We start from the raw sequence: 17,812 nt of genomic DNA, 5'->3' as shown, positions 1-17,812 counted from the left end.
CTGTTTGCTGTCTATGTAATTGAAGCTTTGTTGTACAAAGTTATTTGAGGAGTCTTGGTTATTATGAAGTACAGGAAACATTTTCAAGAGGATGTTTATCTTAAACTTGATGGTATTGGTTCTCAGTGCATTGGTCATCTGGTTAAGTGTTGTGCTTTCGCATCCACGATTCATGGCAGATGTCTGAAAGCATCGAACTACTTCAGATACCACATGGGATCTGCCTTGGTCAGTAGTTGAAATCCATGATGCAGATAAAGGAGTAGAGAAATAATAGGTGCTTGAGTTCCGCTAAACTTTAAGTACTTCAGCGGTTTTCATTTTTCTGAAAATACTATTCTTTCTAGTGGGCATTTGCTGTAAACTAACAATTTTTAATATATATGTGTGTGTATATACACATATGTTTTGATATGCATATATATGTATAAATAAATACATATATGAAAAACAGAGTACTTAAACAAGCATCCACGTGGAGTCCTGCCTGCTGTATTTTTACCGTGGGAGAGCCGCCCAACCGTGTTGCTGGGGTTTTTCTCACACGTATCTTGACAGATGGAAGGCCTTAGCTTCAGATGGGCTCTCTTTCAGAGATGTTTGTGGGCTGGTCGCTGCATCACCACTCATTAGCAAAGGGAGATTCAGGGATTTACCTCCAAATTCTGCCAGGCTGATTAGTGCCACTTATTTCCCTCCAGACACGTGTATGTGGAGCAATGCTTCCTTGAAGATTCTCTGTAATATTTGATCCTTTTACTTTTATTTTCAAACATTGTGAATGTGTTCAGGTGTGATGGCTTAAGGGTATCAAAATTATTTAGCCTCTTTGGTGTCAGAATAATAGAAAATACCATTGTGCTGGATAGTTTTTAACAGCCTGTATGTTAATAGCATGTATGTTAATATTGCAGCTGAGACCTTGTGAGGCTTCTTCCATTGATATTTATGTTTATCTTGTTAGGTGGTCGATTAGTTCTATAGAATATCTTTAATAGGTTTAATTAGTCTAAATTGTGGGAAGAAAAGCTTATAACACATAGCTTTAAAAAAATTAGTATGATGATAATATGTAAAGATACAACTTTTTCATGTTGTGAGCTTTCCCTATGCCAAACTTTATTGCTTTATATTTTCTGAACTATTTAGAATTTATTTTGTAAAAATTGCATAGCTCAGTGTAGAGAGGATATGTTCCCAGCTGCTTTTTTCAGAGGTATGTTCCATTCTTTAATTAAATAATTTTGAAGATATATATTTCTCCACATTCAGAAATGAAAAAAATCAAGGAAGGTTAGTTTATTTTGAAAACTTTACTGTCAGAGGTTCCTAATCCCACACAACACTCTCTTGCAGGACTCTGAGGAGGAAGACAGTGAGTTGGAGGCCATTAATAAGAAGCTGATAAGTCCACAAAGTTTTCAAAATTTCCGGCCTTACGTACCGGAGGAGTTTGCTGACTTCAGTGTTTACAATGCTAGCCTGGAGAACAGGGAATGGTTTTCTTCTAAATCAGACTTCATGAGTTCACGTGTTCTTGAGAAAGAGGTATCCCGCAGCCCCACCACTAGCAGTATTACTAGTGGCTACTTTTCCCACAGTGCCTCTAATGCTACTCTGTCTGACATGCTTGTTCCCTGTAGTGATAGCACAGACCAGCTAGCCAGTCACACGAAGGAGCTGGACTCTAATGATCCCTCAGGATCATCTCTTGCACATGATTTAAGATCTTCTTCGAACAAGGAGTGTCGAGAGTCAGAAAAGGAATTAGCGAGAGAAAAGTTACCTGTGTTTTCACTGAAAGAAAACAGTGCCTTAAGAGAACAAATACCGCTGTCCCTCCATGATGGACAGACTGACAGAGACTCTCAGCGGTTACCCAGAGCAGGATCTTCTTCAGCTTCAAGTTCCTTGGATGGCAAAAATACCTGTCGTACAATTGAATTTTCAGCGCGTGAAGCCACCGTAGAGCACATGACAGACGTTCTGGAAGATCACTCCTTTACAGAGTTCATGGGCGTCGAAGATGGAAAGGACTTTGACCATTCGACAGCTCCACAGCCATGTTCCCTCGTGTCCTCTAATGGAGTGAGTGCCTCAGAGTTACCCCCAGGCACCGACAAGGAGCAGGGCACGTGCGTGGGCCCGCTGGGCTCTGCAGCAGCAGCAGCAGCAGGTGACCGGCGTGCAGATGCTGCGGAAAACCCTTTGTGTTCTGTACTGGGAAAAGAGACTTCAGAGCGTGAGACTGACACTTCCGTAGATGATTTTATTGGGAAGGACCATTTGGATGGTTCCGATTGTGAAGAAGGTGCTTCTGCAGATCAAGCCCACGTCTTGCCTAGCTGGGTGGCAGTGGGTGAACAAGTCCATGTCGGAAGTAATAAGATGGGCACGGTGAGATACGTTGGAACGGTGGATTTTTCAGCTGGAATCTGGGTTGGAGTTGAACTAAACGTTCAGCTGGGTAAGACTAAATATGCTCTGGGTTATCTATGCAGTTAGCATCATCTATTTGTGAAGTTCAACTACAATCATATGCTGTTTGGTCTTGGGAAATATCTCTAATTTCATGCAGGCATGGAATCTAATACACCCAGGTCTGGGCTTTCAGTTTATAGGAATACTTTGCTAAGGGTTAATTTTTAACTGGCTCAGAGCCCTGTTGTTCTTGCTTTATGCAGAATATTGCTCTTGCATGTCATGGTAGTTCCTGTTGGTACCGCCTGTTTTTATAGATCAGAAAAACATGCAAAGCCTAAAATTGGCAGATTTTTTTTTTTCAAATCAGCATGCATGTTCGTGGGCAGTACTAACAATGGACATGACTTGTCAGATAGGTTTGCTGTCTGTAACTTTCAGAGTTGGGTTTGGTAGGTTTTTTTCTCCACTGGGAAAGCTTAATTATAGAGCACGGGTTTTCTTTAACTTCAGTTCAATGGGATCAGAAAATGTCAATGTTCTGCAAGAGTTAAGAGATTCCTACAGAAATGCTTCAGATCTTTTAAAAAAAGATTATGTTTTTAGTAGTTGAATAGATATTACCAGTAATACTGGAAGTTTCTCTGACAGCTATGTTTTAAGCTTTGTAAGCAGTTGATTTTGAGGATAGTTTATTTTGTAAAATGAACAAATGTTTGACATTAACTGACAGTTTAAAAAGTAATACTTTAGGAAATCGTCTTTTGGTCACAATTCAAGCCCTCCTTTCCAGGTTTTGTTTTCCCTAGTGTGTGGTATGCATTGGGCTTTATCACTCAGTATTAAAAATCTTGACTATTTAACAGATAGCCTTGTAGCATGAATATCTTTGGCTAATTAAAGTACCAACAATTAATTCTGTGCATTTATTTTCACTGAAGGGAAGCACGATGGAACCGTAAAAGGCAGAGAGTACTTCCACTGCAAACCACGACACGGTGTCTTTGTTCGTCCTGGGCGCCTCAGCAAAGCACCAGCTTCCACAAGGAAGTGGAGTGGCACTTCACGGTCTCAGGCATCTTCCACTTTAGAAAAACGGAAAAGTTCTGTGCTTCAAGGCTCATCATCCACTCCTAAAACAGGAGAAGTCCTCTGCAATTCAGGAGATGCAGCGGCTTCTGCCTTTTCTAGGAAACAGGAAAACAGGAAATCTTGGATTAACTAAACTGCAGTATTTTTGCACTTAACTACACGCATCACTGTGTAGAAAACTTTATGGATTTTTGAAGCTATTGTACATTTTAATCTGTCCATACGGAATGTGTATTCTCTAGAGGAGTCCTTGACTTAATTCTCTAATTTTTTTATAAATAATATATATATTATATATATATATGAATGTGTATCTATAGTTTGTCTGCCAGTGGGCAGATACAGCTGCACACTAAAATACAGTTAAAGCTGATCTGTAGATAACTGAGGTACTGGACTATTTGTTACGCAACAACTCGGGAGATATATTTTAAACAACAAAAAATATTTTATTGTGGAAAAAACAGGATGTAAATCCGTATTTGGGAAAAAAAAAAAGCTACGGTTTGCTGTTCTTAATTACCAAAGAACTCGTTTTAGACTGACACATTTGCTGTTGATATCTTTCTATTGTAAATGTTTTAACTGATAACTTGGTGCCATGTTTCTTTTAGTCACTGGGCACCATGCAGCCTTATGTTCTGTGTTTAAGCACACTGAAATATCCAACTGCTTCATATTTTTTGTCTTCCTAGAGGCCTGCCACTGTGCTGACTTGGCATTGGATTGAAATGACTAACAATGCCTGAAGCTATATGTCTGGCATTTTACATGTTAACTTAAGCCAGCCGGGCAGTTTGTCTGCAGAACCAGTATTACTGCAAGGGTGTGAGAGGACAACATTTTGGGGGTTTTTTTTTTGGGGGGAGGGGGTTGGTTTTTTGGGTGTGGGGAGGGAAATGGGGAAACAAAGAAGCAGTAAATGGATGATGACTGCAAACTTTGCACTTGTTACTTGCTGGTTATTATCAAGATGAAATAGAGCCTGCTAAAGTAATTTTAATCTGTAAAGTTTATTTTAATAATGGGAATGATGGAGGGATTTATGTCTGGTGCTCATAAATTCCTAAGAATGTTGTTCCACATGTAGATACTGTAGATGCCTGTACAAGCGTTCTGGATATTTGTAAAGTAACACGGTAAAAAATGAGTGAAGTGAATGGCCTACTGTATCTGTTCTTCTTTGTTTCTTAGTAAGTGAATGATTGAGATACCTGGGACCTTACTGAAAAGCTGCTGTTCTTTCTTTGATTGTTGTGTACAGTAAGCGGACTCTCGTATTTTACTATTTACTGTAAAGAAACTGTAATTTATATACTGCCATACTGTATTTAATTGGTACAGACCTATTGTGTGCTAGAATACAGACTGTTTACTTGGGATTTAAAAAAAAAATGTTTTGCTTGTATTTGGTACGATTAGGTTTCATGGTCAAATAGTAAGCTGTTTGTAGCTGATGGTGCTCAGATGCAAAGTACTTTCTAAAAATGCTGAAGGATAACAAGGTTGGAGTGGAAGACTGGAGGACATTAACCTATTTAAACACTGACAGGTTCATGCAGTGTGGAGAGGAGAAACGCAGCCCCTGTGGGTACACATTCCTCACCTGCTGCTTTCCCCCTCCTTCACAGGATGGGGAGCAGAGCTGGGGAACTCCTGCCAGAGAATGGTGTCATGTGGGTCAAGGGGAGACGGGACAAGTTCCTGGAAGACAGACAAGACAGACTCACTGCTAAATATGTCAGTGCCTCAGCAGAGTACAACGTGGTTGGCAGCTGGGAGGGTGATGTGCTGGGGGGGGCGGGGAATGAAAGCGGGGTGTGCAAAGCTCAGTGTACTTACCCTTGACATAGCTTTTGGCTGCTCTGAGATGGGATTCTTACGTGTTAATTGATTTTGGTGAAATTAATATCTCTGTAGAACACTTCATACTTCTGGTGTCTACCTTGAGTTGCTTTCACTGCATTAGTGATACTGCTGCTGGAAGAAATTACCGTAATAGAAAAAACACAGAAGTATTTTATCAGGCACAGATGATCCTAGAACACTGCCAGGTACCTACACCCAACACCATAGTCTTCCAAGTTAATTTTAGATGTCACTTTAATCTTTTTATAATGTTTTTTAGAAAACACACGTGTGTGTGTGCACATGTTTGCATAAACATATTTGTCCAAGGCCACTACAAACAATTTTGAAAGCTAACATGGTCATTTTCTTATGGCAAAGATAATCAGTATTTACACCAGGTTAGGTTAGCATCAGCAGAACTAGGTTCTTCATGGTTTCAGACCTTTGAGAATACAGGATGCATCATTGCTTAAGAAACACCGGAATAATTTTCCTTCTTGGGGTATACGATACATAAATGCCAGAGAAACCTAAACAAGCCAACCTAGTTTTGTGCTGTACACATTTTGCATAACCTGTGCTGTCATGAATTCTGTTGTTATTGAAAGATTGTACTTTTTAAAACCTTGCATATTAACGCGCCCTGCCCTAGGTTAATTTAAAGTTAGAAGGAGCATATCTAATGAGTATGATGAGGTAATGTGGAAACACAAGCATTTTAGTTGATGTGCTCATCAAACTCACATAAACACAGCAGCAGTTTTTCTATTAGTAATGTTAGACTAGTAGTTTGCTGTCTTGAACTTTGTAATCAGTGGAATAATGTGGTGATAGTCCAACTGCGAATTGCCTTTTTTTAAAAAAAATAGTACCTTAACTAGCATCTAAAATACACTGCCTAATAAGCAGGATCTACAATCCATGGTAAGACCTTGACTTAAAAAACCAAAACTAACCCTGGTCATAATACTGAATAATGTAGGGCAGAGCCAATCCTTGATTTGTCTGAGCTGCCAGAACAAACCTGTCATCTCGGTGGTTTCCCCAGTTCAGATAGAATTACCTGATTTTGACCATCAGGATAGTTACAGCCTGTAACAGCCTTTATCTTGGTGTCTGAATTTATGATGTGCTGGTTTTTTCAAGCATACATGCCTTTATGGAGATTTAGCCAGAGTGCTCAGAGAACAGCTGTTAACAGTTCAGCAAGGAAAAGCTCAGTGTTTAATCAGTACCGTTCCCCCGCAAAAGCCTGCCTTCATGTTTGCAACTGGAGGCGGAATATTATGTGTTCCTATGATGTAAGTAACAAGTGCCAGGGAGCAGTGTAAGGAATGAAACATGGGCTGCAAGCCCCTGGGAGCAACCTTTGGGTATTTATATTTACACCCCACCCCACCCCCCGCCTTGGTGTTGCCTGTTCCCCTTGATTCCCTCCTGTAACCCCCCATGCCCCATAGCTAGGGACCAGGTCTGAGGCAGAAGCTGCTCCCTGGCCACCTGGGCTGGTTTGCAGGTGGCGGACTGAGAAGAGCTCCTCTGCAGCGCGGTGGGACTCATCTTTCCGTCCTTCTCATGTTGGGGTACACGGGCCCTCTTTCAGGGACCTCTTCATCTATTTATAAAGCTGGTAATTGACAGAAAACAAAGGGGAAAAAAATGAGTGAAAACTCTGCTTGACTGAAAAGGACTACGATTTAAATTTATTGGGGAAGGGGGCGGGGGGGGGAGAGGAAGAAGCTGTTTCTGCAGAAAAACAAGCTGAGAACAGCTTTCCTTATAAAAACTGTGGAAACTGTGAGCAAGCTGTCAAGGCTGGGGTTTTTTAATGCTATGAATGTCCAAATACAGGAGTTTTGTCAGAGACCGTGTAAACAGTGACTGAGGGTGAACCTCAGACTGATGATACTGGAAAAGCATCCACCTTTCCAGACCTACTTGGGTATAATTAAATCTAATACGTGCTCGTTCCGGCGTTACATGAGCCATCGAAGGCAGCTGCGGTTCCACAGCACCCCCATCTCAGCCTCCATCCATCCCCTCCTGCCTTGACACCGGCCTCAACCTTTGCTCGCACACCCGGTGCCGGCCGGGAGCTCTGCGAGCCGTCAACAGCGAAAGACGAGGCCGGGGCGGAGCGGAGGGAAGGCCGGCCCCGCCGCAAACCTAGGGCGGGACGTGCGGAGCCGCACGCCTCGGCTCCAGCGCCGTACGAGCCGAGGCCCGCAGCCGCTCCCCGCCGCTGAGGTAAGTCGTTCCCCTCCCGCCCCCGGCGGGACGCGAAACCGCGATCCCAGGACCTCTCGGGGCGGGGGGTGACTGGGAACCGCGCCGGCGGACGGAGCCGCGCCGAGGGGGAGGCGGCGGCCGCCGCCTCCCCCTCGGCGCGGCTCCGTCCGCCGGCGCGGTTCCCCTTCGCCCTTCTGGAAGCGGGCAGCTGCACGTACGCTTGCTGCCCTCCGGGGCTGCTGCCGCAGCTTGGTTCCGTTGTGAAGCCTGCCCAGCGAAGCGTCCGTCGGGGTTGATTTTCCCTTAAAATTTGACAGTGGGATCCTGGGAGCTGGTCTTGCGTGAGGCAGCAACGTTTAAAAGCGTGGTGTGAGGTAAACATTAAAATCCGCGATGGTGTGTTTTTGTTGATTAGAGAATTTATTTAAGGGTAACTAATCTCTGCGATTCTTAACTAGAAGCAAAACCAGACAAAAGCAGTCATCCCCTTTTGGGGGTCTTAGATTGGAGATGTCTGTGTTTTGCAACGCAAAAATTGAAGGTGCAGGAGAAAACCATGAATAATGTTTGTACTCTGTTCTTTATGGAGAATTCCTTACAGGGAGCTTGTAGAAATCTGCTCCCTAAATAGGCAGCTTGTGTTTCATTAATTTCTTCTCAGGTAACGTGCGTCCGAGTGGTGCTGATGAGTCTCTTTCAATCTACCACTAGAAGGTTGGTTTCCCAAGTGTATTGCGGACTTAAGGCTGCTTCTTCAAAGAAACAGAAGTTTTGCTTGGAAATGGCTCGTCCTAGTTCGAGTAAGACATCTATTTCTTTCCTTTAGTACCCCAGACAGGTGTTTGAGCTAGATTTGAAGTTCTAGAGGGTTTTGTATAATAGGCAGCATCTATAGTTTAATTCAAAATGTTTAGAAGATTGTGAAGGGGGTTTTTTTTTCAGCTGCTAAAATTTATCTTCTGTGGATAGTTCCAAAAACCCTCACACAGTTGCCATTAATGTGGTTGCCTGGTGACTTGTTTTTAGGATTTATAATTTATGCACATAAATGTATGCTAACAAATTGCATTTCCTTTCCATCTAATTGCATTTCCTTTCCGTAATCCTAGCAGGTAATAAAACTCACTCCTCATTTCTTTGTACAAGAATTATAGAGGGCCTCGAGCATTTGTAACAACTCGGGAACAAGGTATTGGGTAACCCCAGGAATCTTGTTCAGTCTAGTAGTACTAAATACCCTCTTTTTGTTTGTTCAGGGTTTTTTTGGGGTTAGTTTTTTTAACTTGAGGATGTGTTTTAATTGAAAACCACACAGAGAACTTCACAGGTGTAACAGTAAAATCCCTAACGGTTGAGTAGCCAAGGTGCACTTGCTTTTTCTGCTGCCTTGAGCGTCGGTGTTTGGCTGCTGTCCGAGAGTGGAGACTGGACTAGGAGAACAAGGGCTTTGTGAGGTTTGGTTTACAACAGCAGATGGGGCATTAGAATCGTAGTATTCTCTGCCCAGTTCTACAGCTCTCGTGCTGTGCGTCTTGGGACTTCTCCAGTGCTATTTCTCCTTGTAAAAACTTATCTGCTTTTATTTTTTTTAAATAAACAAACAAAAAACCCACACCGTAGTAAATTGGGAAGATTAGGGTTGTGACCAGCAGCTCGAAGTTCAGCTGGAGGCCAGTCACTAGTGGCATGCTGTAGGAGTCAATACTGGGGCCAATATTGTTTAACACCTTCATTGATGATGTGGATGATGGGACAGAGCAAACCCGCAGCAAGTTTGCAGATGACACAAAGCTGGGAGCAGTGGCTGATATACCAGAGGGTCGTGCTGCCATCCAGAGGGACCTCGACGGGCTGGGGACAGGGGATGACAGGAACCTCATGAAGTTCAGCAAATGGAAATGCCAAGTCCTGCCCCTGGGGAAGAATAGCTCCAGGCAACAGAACAGGATGGGAAACAGCTTTGCAGAAAAGGCCCTGAGGATCCTGGTGTCCTGAGGACACCAGGTTGAGCATGAGCCAGCGATGAGCCCTTGTGGCAAAGAAAGCCAACAGCCTCCTGGGCTGCACTAGGCAGAACATCTCGAGTAGATGGAGGCAGGTGATCCTTCTCCTCAGCCCTGGTGAGACACACCTGGAGTGCTGGGTCCAGTGCTGGGCTCCCCAAGAGAGACATGGACATACTGGAGAGAGTCTGGTGAAGGGCCAGAAAGATGATTAAAGATTTGGAGCAGGTGACATGCGAGGAGAGGCTGAGAGAGCCAAGACTGTTCAGAAGACAAGGCAGACTCTTCTTAGTCGTGCCCAGTGACAGGACGTGAGGCAATGGACACAAGTTAAACCACATGAGATTCCATCTGAACACAAGAAAACACTTTTTTAGTGTGAGGGTGGTCAGATACTGGAATGGGTTGTGCAGAGAGGGTGGAGTCTCCATCCCTGGAGATACTCAAAAACCACCTGACTGGACACAGTCCTGGACAATCTGCTCTGGCTGACCCTGCTTGAGGAGGGGGTTTGGACTAGACTATCTCCAGAGGTCCCTTTCCATCTCAGCTGTTCTGTGATTCTAAAATACGTTGCTTTAAACTTAATGTCCAAGGTAAACTGGAAGAGATTTTTTTTTTGTCTCTCTCTAGCTAATCTGTTCCTTTTTAATCTTGTTTTGACCCTTAGAAAAAATGCAAAGGAGACTTCCCATCTTTTTCCCTAGTTACTTTACCATGCAGGGACAAATGGAGGGAACATACATTCAAAAACAGAGAATACAATTGCAGACATAGAAAATGGGCAAGATGCCTCAGAAAGAAATGCGTTTTCCCAAACTACCTTAATTTTGAAGGTGATACTTTCTAAGCAAACGTAAATTTTTTTCATCTCAGGATCTTACCTTACAATTAGGAAGCAAACTGCTCCTGGGTGGTGGTGGCAGCAGTTGTTATCCTGGTAGCATCTCATGTGGGGTTTTAGTTCAAGGCTCTGTCTTTCAAATATTGACTATATTCATAGTTTAATACGTGTTGCCCTACCAAGCTTGCTCATCTGCATTTTTGAGGATTTCCAGGAATTGCCCTTCAAATTCCAATATACAGAAACTCAGAAACAAATTAGTATTCTGAAATTAAAGTCATGGGAGGTGTACGTGAAAACCACTTCTGGATGCGTAAGTTTGGCAGCACCGTATGCATGGCCTCCTATATAAAAGCCTAAATGAACAGCTGTTTGTTTCTCCTCCCCACGCGTAGATATGGCTGATTTTCGAGAAGCGTTTGCCAAAGCGAAGCATATAGCCATTATCACAGGAGCCGGCGTTAGTGCGGAGAGTGGAGTTCCTACCTTCAGAGGGGCTGGTGGTTTCTGGAGAAAGTGGCAAGCCCAGGTATGTACTGGTGGCCCATCCCCACACAAACTTTTCTGTTGTGTGGGTTATCAGCTGTTTGGAAAAACAACGTTCCTGGGGTCTTTGCTCTGGGTCTTTCTACCATCCCCATTTTCTCGCTGCCTTGCAGCTTAGCTGTTTGCTCATCTTTTGACACCCTCACCGTTTTCCTACCTCATGGGGCCTTTCCTGTTTTAAACTCCTAAGAACCTTTTACCAAAACAACAAAAGACAGAACCGATGATGTCGACTAGCTGTTTTATTCTTGGTTTCTCCTAACACTCTTTAAAAAACATTGTAGGATATTTTTGTTGGTTTGTTTGGGGACAGGGCTCCTCGCAGTGTTTAACTGTCCCACAAGCTCTGTCTCTTGCTGGTGTGATCTTGCCAGCAGTGGGAGGGGAGGTGGAAGCAGACCCTGCGGGGTGGAGCGACGCGAGGGAGAGCACCGAAATACACGAGTTGTGTAGGTGCCTTGTGAGTCTGATCCCGCGTGGCACTGCAGATGTTTCCAGTAATCATTATACTGTCAGTAACTGCTACCCCAAACGGTGCGATCACATTTGCTTTCTTTGTGTTTTTTAGTGATAGCATTCATTAAAAACTTGTTAAAGTTAAAAAAGGGACAAAGAGACAAGGTTTTAGAGATGGTTTGAATCTAACGCTGCATTTTTTCTTTCAGTGACTATTAATGCGAATAAAGCATGCATGTGTATAAATGCCTGGTCCTTCTGCATCAGCAAGTTTGCATTCAGTGTTTTTATGCCAGTAGAATTGGGCACTGAAGCATTACACTGAGCTACTCCTCGTTTTAAAAAAGATAAGGCAAAATTAAAGTTAGTGTGAAAAATATAACTTAGATTTTACAGGCACATAAAGATAGTAGACTTGGGTTTTGACAATGGCTGTGATTTGGCTTGCGTTACACTTAAATTAAGGCAGGAAAGAAATTGCTAGCAAAGGAAATACATCCACGTGATGCCGAGTTTTATGGCTGCTGTGGAAAAGAGAGCTTTGAATGCCAAAAATCACATGCACTGAAACATCTCATCTTCCTTTGTGCTGTACTGAACTCCTAATAGTTTGGTAGGGCGGCACAGAATAAATTCCAAGTGTGCTAGGTAAAACCATGTACCACACTAGTGATATCAGTCATTTCCTCATTTGATAAGATACATTGAGTTGTCATCCTCATAAGGGCTGTTGAACTATATTCTTGTCAGCTGCCTCTGGTTACAAATAACCTGCGTTTGATTATCTTGTTATGCTGGTAGCAGTGTAAACAGCAGCATGCTAGCAGGCTTCACCTGGGGAGGGGATTTTCTTGCCCTTTCATCGGTAGCATGAATTGTTATGTCCTTTCCAGGAGCTGGCTACGCCAGAGGCTTTTGCGCGAAACCCTTCTCGTGTATGGGAATTTTACCATTACCGCCGGGAAGTGATGCTCAGTAAACATCCAAATCCTGCACATATTGCCATTGCAGAGTGCGAAAGGCGACTGAGCAAGCAAGGAAGGAGCGTTGTGGTCATTACTCAGAATATCGATGAGCTACACAGAAAGGCAGGCACAAAGCACCTCTTAGAAATTCACGGTAAGAACCAGCTTACCTGTTTCTACAGGTACCTGTTACCCTGTTTCGGGTACTTCATAGCCTCTCTTTATTTCTCATCTTTCTTTCTTAATGGATTCTGACAGTACGCAAGAACTGGTTCTCCCCTCCCACTTGCTCAGTTTTGCCTCGCATCCACTTGAATACATGTGAATAGTGACACTGGGCTGATTTTGCTTAGAAAAGGGAGAATAATCCACTGAGGACTTCTGCTCTGCGGCGGTGGTGCTGCCACACCGGTATTGCCACCAATAAAAAGTGCGTTGGCAAGACCAGTCTCGCCAGCGCTGGTGCTTTCTGCTCTGCTACCTGCCGCTTTCCCTCTGTCCTGCCCTGCCCTTCAAAGACCCACTGGTGCAGCCCTTGGCTACAGGAGGGAGAAGGGGCTGGAAACAAAACAAGAGTCCCTTCCCTTTCTCTCCTATGCCCAGTGGCGCTCCCTCCCTCTTCCCCGTAGTTAGTGGCATCCTTCGCTCTCGCCCTCTCCTCAGCAAAGTCCAGAGGAGCACAACACAGGTGCAGCACGCGGGGCTCACTGGGGCTTTTGGATCTGATGAAATATGTTATGGGGTGGAGAAAATGGAGGGTGAGGAGGCCCTTCTCCGTCCTGTGAGGTGCTTTCACGCCGCAGGCCCTGCCACAGAGTGGAAATCTCCCAGGACGAAGTCCCATCCTGGTCTCCCAGCACTATGATGCTTCTTAACTCTAAGTATCACGACAGGTTTAAATGGGATTTCCCACTGCTACTTTGTGATCTAGACATGGAAAACCTGCACAAATTGTTTTGCAGTTGTGGATCAAAGGATAAAGCCTTGCGTATAGTTTAATTTTAGTCTTAGTCTTTACAAAATATAAACAATTTTAAACTCTTGGTAATAATTGCGCATCTCTACAGCACGTTACTAATGCTACAAAAGTCTTGGGGTTCGGGAGTTTTGGATAAAACAAAAAGGTATTAACAGGCATATTTTTTTTAAGAAAATGTTTCTGATTCAAGGGAAAAAGCAGTAAAGCAGAAATCATCTCCCTCAGTGCTATTTCAAACAATGATTTTCCTCTGAAATACTGTTACGAGGCTGTGTATTACTCATGTGGTGAGGTAGAACAAGGTGACAAATCATAGCTTAGGGGGACTGTTGCTGTTGTTCAGCTGAAAGGGCTGTGTCTGTGTTTGCCGGGCCCGGTCTGTGCTGAACTGTGATGCTGGTCACCTTGGGTCGCTGAACAAAAGCGTGTGTACACGCTGTGTAAACAGCGTCTTGTTCATAACACTGCCAGGTTTCCACACTTGGCTGTTACGTTTGTGTAGTAAGTTAGCCACAGGGTACAGTCTTCCAAGTCAAATAAGGGCTGCCCAGGATGACCACAGCTGTTTGTTTGTGCAGCAATGCCTCAGAGCAATCCCTTGATCCCTGGTGTTTTCTCTTTATGCTTTTCAGGTAGTTTATTTAAAACTCGGTGCACCAACTGTGGAAATGTGGCTGCGAATTACAAGAGTCCAATATGCCCCGCATTGGCCGGGAAAGGGTAAGATGTCTGCCTTCCAAACTCTGCATTTTCTACTTTGCCTGCTGTTCAACAGAAGGGAGTCATTTTAGGAGCGTACAGGAGTTTCAGCCGACCACCTAATTTTCCTTTAGTAGTATTAATGTCAGATTTTACACAACTGTTTTGAAGCGTGAGTGTACTGTTTCGTTACTTCAGTGAGAGCCCGTGATACCTTAAGTCCTGTGAATGAGTAACTGTTAACTTCTAAGTTAGCACAACATTATATATGTCTTAATTAGAACAATTTCAGATGGTCTGAAACTCTCGTATTGGACACCAACTAATTGTACTCTTTGAGAATGTGTGTTTACTGCCATCCTCTTCACCTTCCAGGTTTTTTTATTAAGTTAAATTAATAAGGTTTCTTCCTTAAATTGGACTGTCATCACTTAATACATGGATTGTCCTCTTCTGCATCTCTTGAGCACCTAGTACCTTTGGTCCTTTAACTCATCAATGAGAGTCTCATGATGACAGGTCTCTTAAAATGCAGATGTGTGAAGCAATCAGGAGGGAAGCATCAGTTCCCAGGATTTCTGCAACTTAAAAAGTTGCAGAAGAATCCTCGATCTCCTTTTTCTAGCCATCCTCTTTCTTTCACCATTAAAAAAAGAAGGCGGGGGAAAAAGACAGGCATAAGCTTACAGATTTTTAGGGGTTCTTCCCCTTTGCATTTCACCAGATCTTTAGATAGCTACGTGAGTATTTGTTGTGCCTTTGACCAGCTTATTACAGCTGCTTAGCTCTGGGATAATTCTGGACAAATGCCTACGTGCCCTGTGTGCGGTATTTACGATTGTAGTGGGTGTCGAAGCTGGCTGAAGTTGCAAAGGTTCCTCGATTGGAGAGTGTGCTTTAGAGAATACTAAGTTTTTATTAATATATAAAGTGCACTTGTATGATTGAATATGTATTTCAATTTTGTAACTTCAGGGCTCCTGATCCTGGAACAGAAGATGCCACAATTCCAGTTGAAGACCTTCCTCAGTACGTATGGGCTGCTTTGGGTTTTGCTGTTACCTCTTTGTGCATCTCAAAGGCTTATATTACTGTTCACGTAGTTTTGGAAGGACAGGGAAACATTCTACAGGAGAAAAAGACGTGGGACTTTGCCCCAGAGAACCAAGTCTAAGCCTGGCAATACAGGGGACAGCAGACAACAGGAGTGTGTACTAGAAGTTTACTACGATGCTAAAGGGATTGCATGCCTGTGTACTTGAGCGCGAAGCTGAAACATGCCTAAATTCACAGGTTTTGTAGTAAGCGGAGTAGTAGTAGAATTGCAGTAAGAAGTTAAGTGCTACGCAGTGAACGTTTTGTTACTTGGCAGGTGCTACCTACTGTTAGTCAGTCTGGAATACTGTGCTGGCGTACAGCCACTGCATAGTCCCTCGCAGGCACTAAATATGCCATGGTGCTTTTTTATAATGGCCGAAGCTTTGCCTTAGCTAGTTGCAGGTGCAAGAAGCCACTGTATTTTTCATCTGGGTCCTAAAGAAAAGAGGCTAACGCGATGCTTCTGTCTTTCAGTTCACGTTCTCCTTAGAAACCTGTTGATCAGTTTGTTAAAGTTGATGGAGGCAGAGGTCTGTCGCGCATCCTATGTTTTTAAGTTTCATACGTTTCAGGATCCAAGTAAGGGAAAGACAGGTTTAAATATCTCAGCTGAACAGCTGTTCAGCAACCCGTTCTGTGTGACCAGGCAGCATGTGTGTACATCCAACGTGCGTGTAGCATGGCATCAGCTGCCTTCTGTCCAGCACGTGGTAGAGGAGGGTCTGGGGAGAGCTGCGAAAGAGAAGGGAGAAAGAGTGAGGGCAGATAAGACATGTCCAAATGAGAACGAAAACACCACTTGGCCGTTTTGCAGGTTGAAGTGCCGCCCACATCAGAAGCGTAACGCTGTCCCTTTACGTTTTTTAAACAGGTGTGAGGAGGACGGCTGCAACGGGCTCCTCCGTCCCCACGTTGTGTGGTTTGGCGAAACCCTGGATCCCAACATTCTCACAGAGGTTGAGAAGGAGCTTGAGATATGCGACCTCTGCTTGGTAGTGAGTGACGCTTTTGTTACCTGGCCTCTTAACCAGCAGGGAAGCCAAGCTAAAGAGGTTGTGCCTCCTGGGTGTAAAGGAGATGCATCCGCACTTCCCCGAGGGAGCTAAAAACTCCTGAGCGACTCTCTAGTGTCACGTGTAAAACATTAAAAGAGCATTAAATTTGAAAATTTACGTATACCACTCAGAAATTAACAGATTTAGCATGTGCGTATCTTGCTTGGCTGACATCTGCATTTAGTGTACACAGGTGTTAGGGCGTTAGCTAGTATTTGAATGTCTCACAGTGAAAAAAACAGTTACAAAATGTTGTAAGAAGGTAACTAGCTGTTTTCATATGCTGCTGTTTTTGTGAGGTTGTTTACATGCCATGCTGGTTTTACATTGCTGACGAAAACATTTGCTCAGAATACTGCATACCCTTCAGAAAATAATCTCAGGTAACAGAAGGGATGACTTGGGGGCTTTTTTCCCTGAAAGCAAAGTCTGCTGTTTTGTTTCTGTTTGTTTGGGGGTTTTTTTTGTTCATGTACAGTTACAATCCCCAAATAGGCTTCTTTGTGTTGCATCAGTGAAACAATTCCTGATTCTTAGCTATGTTAAATAACTGCATACGCAGTGGCACTAAATATAGATATTGATTTGGTTTCATTTCTTCCATGCTTTACTGGTTTTGCAGATTCAGTGTTCTGAGAAGAGTCCTTACCTTGTGGGTTGGTTTATTTCTGCCTGTTTAACTCCTGGCCTGCTACACTCGTGATTTTTCACCCTGTCCCTGCAGGTCGGGACTTCCTCCGTGGTGTACCCTGCCGCTATGTTTGCCCCTCAGGTATCCGCCAGAGGGGTGCCAGTTGCAGAATTTAATATGGAAGCCACTCCTGCTACAAACAGATTCAGGTAAAGCTGCTCGGTTTTAAACTAGCAAGCTCTAGTCCCTTCCATCTTCATTGCCTTTTCCATTGAATTGCTTTGAAAATTTTTTAACAAGGATTTCTAGTTTCTTCCCCAGTGCTTAAGAAAAGTTTTTTTTTTTTCTAGTAAGAAAAGATGGTTGTTCTCGGTGGACTTAAATTACACTTGAGATACATCTGTATTTTTCCAAGTGTGAAGCTGAGGCCTGCCCTTAGGACCTAGAAAGCCTAACCCCCCCCCCCCCCCCCGAGAAGCAGGGCTACCTGGTTTACCTGCATGTCAAACGCGCTCTCGGGCACTGCCAGAAGCAGCAGCGTGCGCTGGTCCTTGCCCACCCCTTCACCCGGCTGCTTCCTTCCAGGTTCCACTTCCCGGGCCCCTGCGGGACCACTCTGCCGCCGGCGCTGGCCCGCCACCAGACGGAGATCATCTCCTGAGCACCTCGGAGCGGCCGGCGGGGAAGCGCCGCAGCCCGGCGGGGGCGGAGGGAGGGCTGGGGAAGGGGGTGGGTGGGAGGAGGCGGCGGGTCTCCGCGGACTGTCCCCTCCCCTGCTCCCCACGGCAATAAACGGGCGGCGGGGGCCCGGGGCGGGCACCGCAGGTACCGGCCGGCCAGGCCTCCTCCTTCTGCGCCATCGTGCGGGGGAGGGTGAAACCGCTGGGCGCGAGGGGTAGTGCCTCGCGCCGTGCTCCCGCCCTGGGGCGGGGCGTCCCCAGTC

At 44.4% G+C, this 17,812-nt stretch overlaps 2 protein-coding genes across 8 annotated transcripts in view; both read left to right on the top strand.

Moving 5' to 3' along the window:
• KIF13A (kinesin family member 13A) overlaps nucleotides 1–4,673 on the top strand; it is a 120,035-nt gene extending 115,362 nt beyond the window's left edge. For all 5 annotated transcript variants that reach the window (XM_075745141.1, XM_075745137.1, XM_075745136.1 and 2 more), the window contains 2 exons: nucleotides 1,357–2,467; nucleotides 3,363–4,673. In XM_075745141.1, the coding sequence (XP_075601256.1) occupies nucleotides 1,357–2,467; nucleotides 3,363–3,646 (1,395 nt within the window). In that variant the 3' untranslated portion in view covers nucleotides 3,647–4,673. The remainder of the gene's footprint in view (nucleotides 1–1,356; nucleotides 2,468–3,362) is intronic.
• A 2,788-nt stretch (nucleotides 4,674–7,461) lies between these two features.
• SIRT5 (sirtuin 5) lies at nucleotides 7,462–17,594 on the top strand. Of its 3 annotated transcripts, none has more exons than XM_075745123.1 (9): nucleotides 7,462–7,611; nucleotides 8,255–8,393; nucleotides 10,836–10,969; nucleotides 12,336–12,561; nucleotides 14,019–14,106; nucleotides 15,061–15,114; nucleotides 16,055–16,178; nucleotides 16,963–17,078; nucleotides 17,455–17,594. In XM_075745123.1, the coding sequence occupies exons 2-9, from the start codon at nucleotides 8,279–8,281 to the stop codon at nucleotides 17,528–17,530; spliced, it is 933 nt and encodes a 310-aa protein (XP_075601238.1). In that variant the 5' UTR covers nucleotides 7,462–7,611; nucleotides 8,255–8,278; the 3' UTR covers nucleotides 17,531–17,594. The 3 variants fall into 3 exon arrangements, with proteins under 3 accessions (XP_075601238.1, XP_075601239.1, XP_075601237.1); XM_075745124.1 differs by lacking the exon at nucleotides 7,462–7,611 and adding an exon at nucleotides 7,760–7,967 and having other exon boundaries at nucleotides 17,011–17,078; XM_075745122.1 differs by lacking the exon at nucleotides 7,462–7,611 and adding an exon at nucleotides 7,762–7,967.
• Nucleotides 17,595–17,812: the final 218 nt, after the last annotated feature.

Source organism: Balearica regulorum, chromosome 2 (assembly GCF_011004875.1).
Source record: "Balearica regulorum gibbericeps isolate bBalReg1 chromosome 2, bBalReg1.pri, whole genome shotgun sequence".
Classification (NCBI taxonomy): Eukaryota; Metazoa; Chordata; class Aves; order Gruiformes; family Gruidae; genus Balearica; species Balearica regulorum.
Note: the sequence above shows the minus strand (reverse complement) of the source record. Positions and strands in the feature narration are given on the sequence as shown.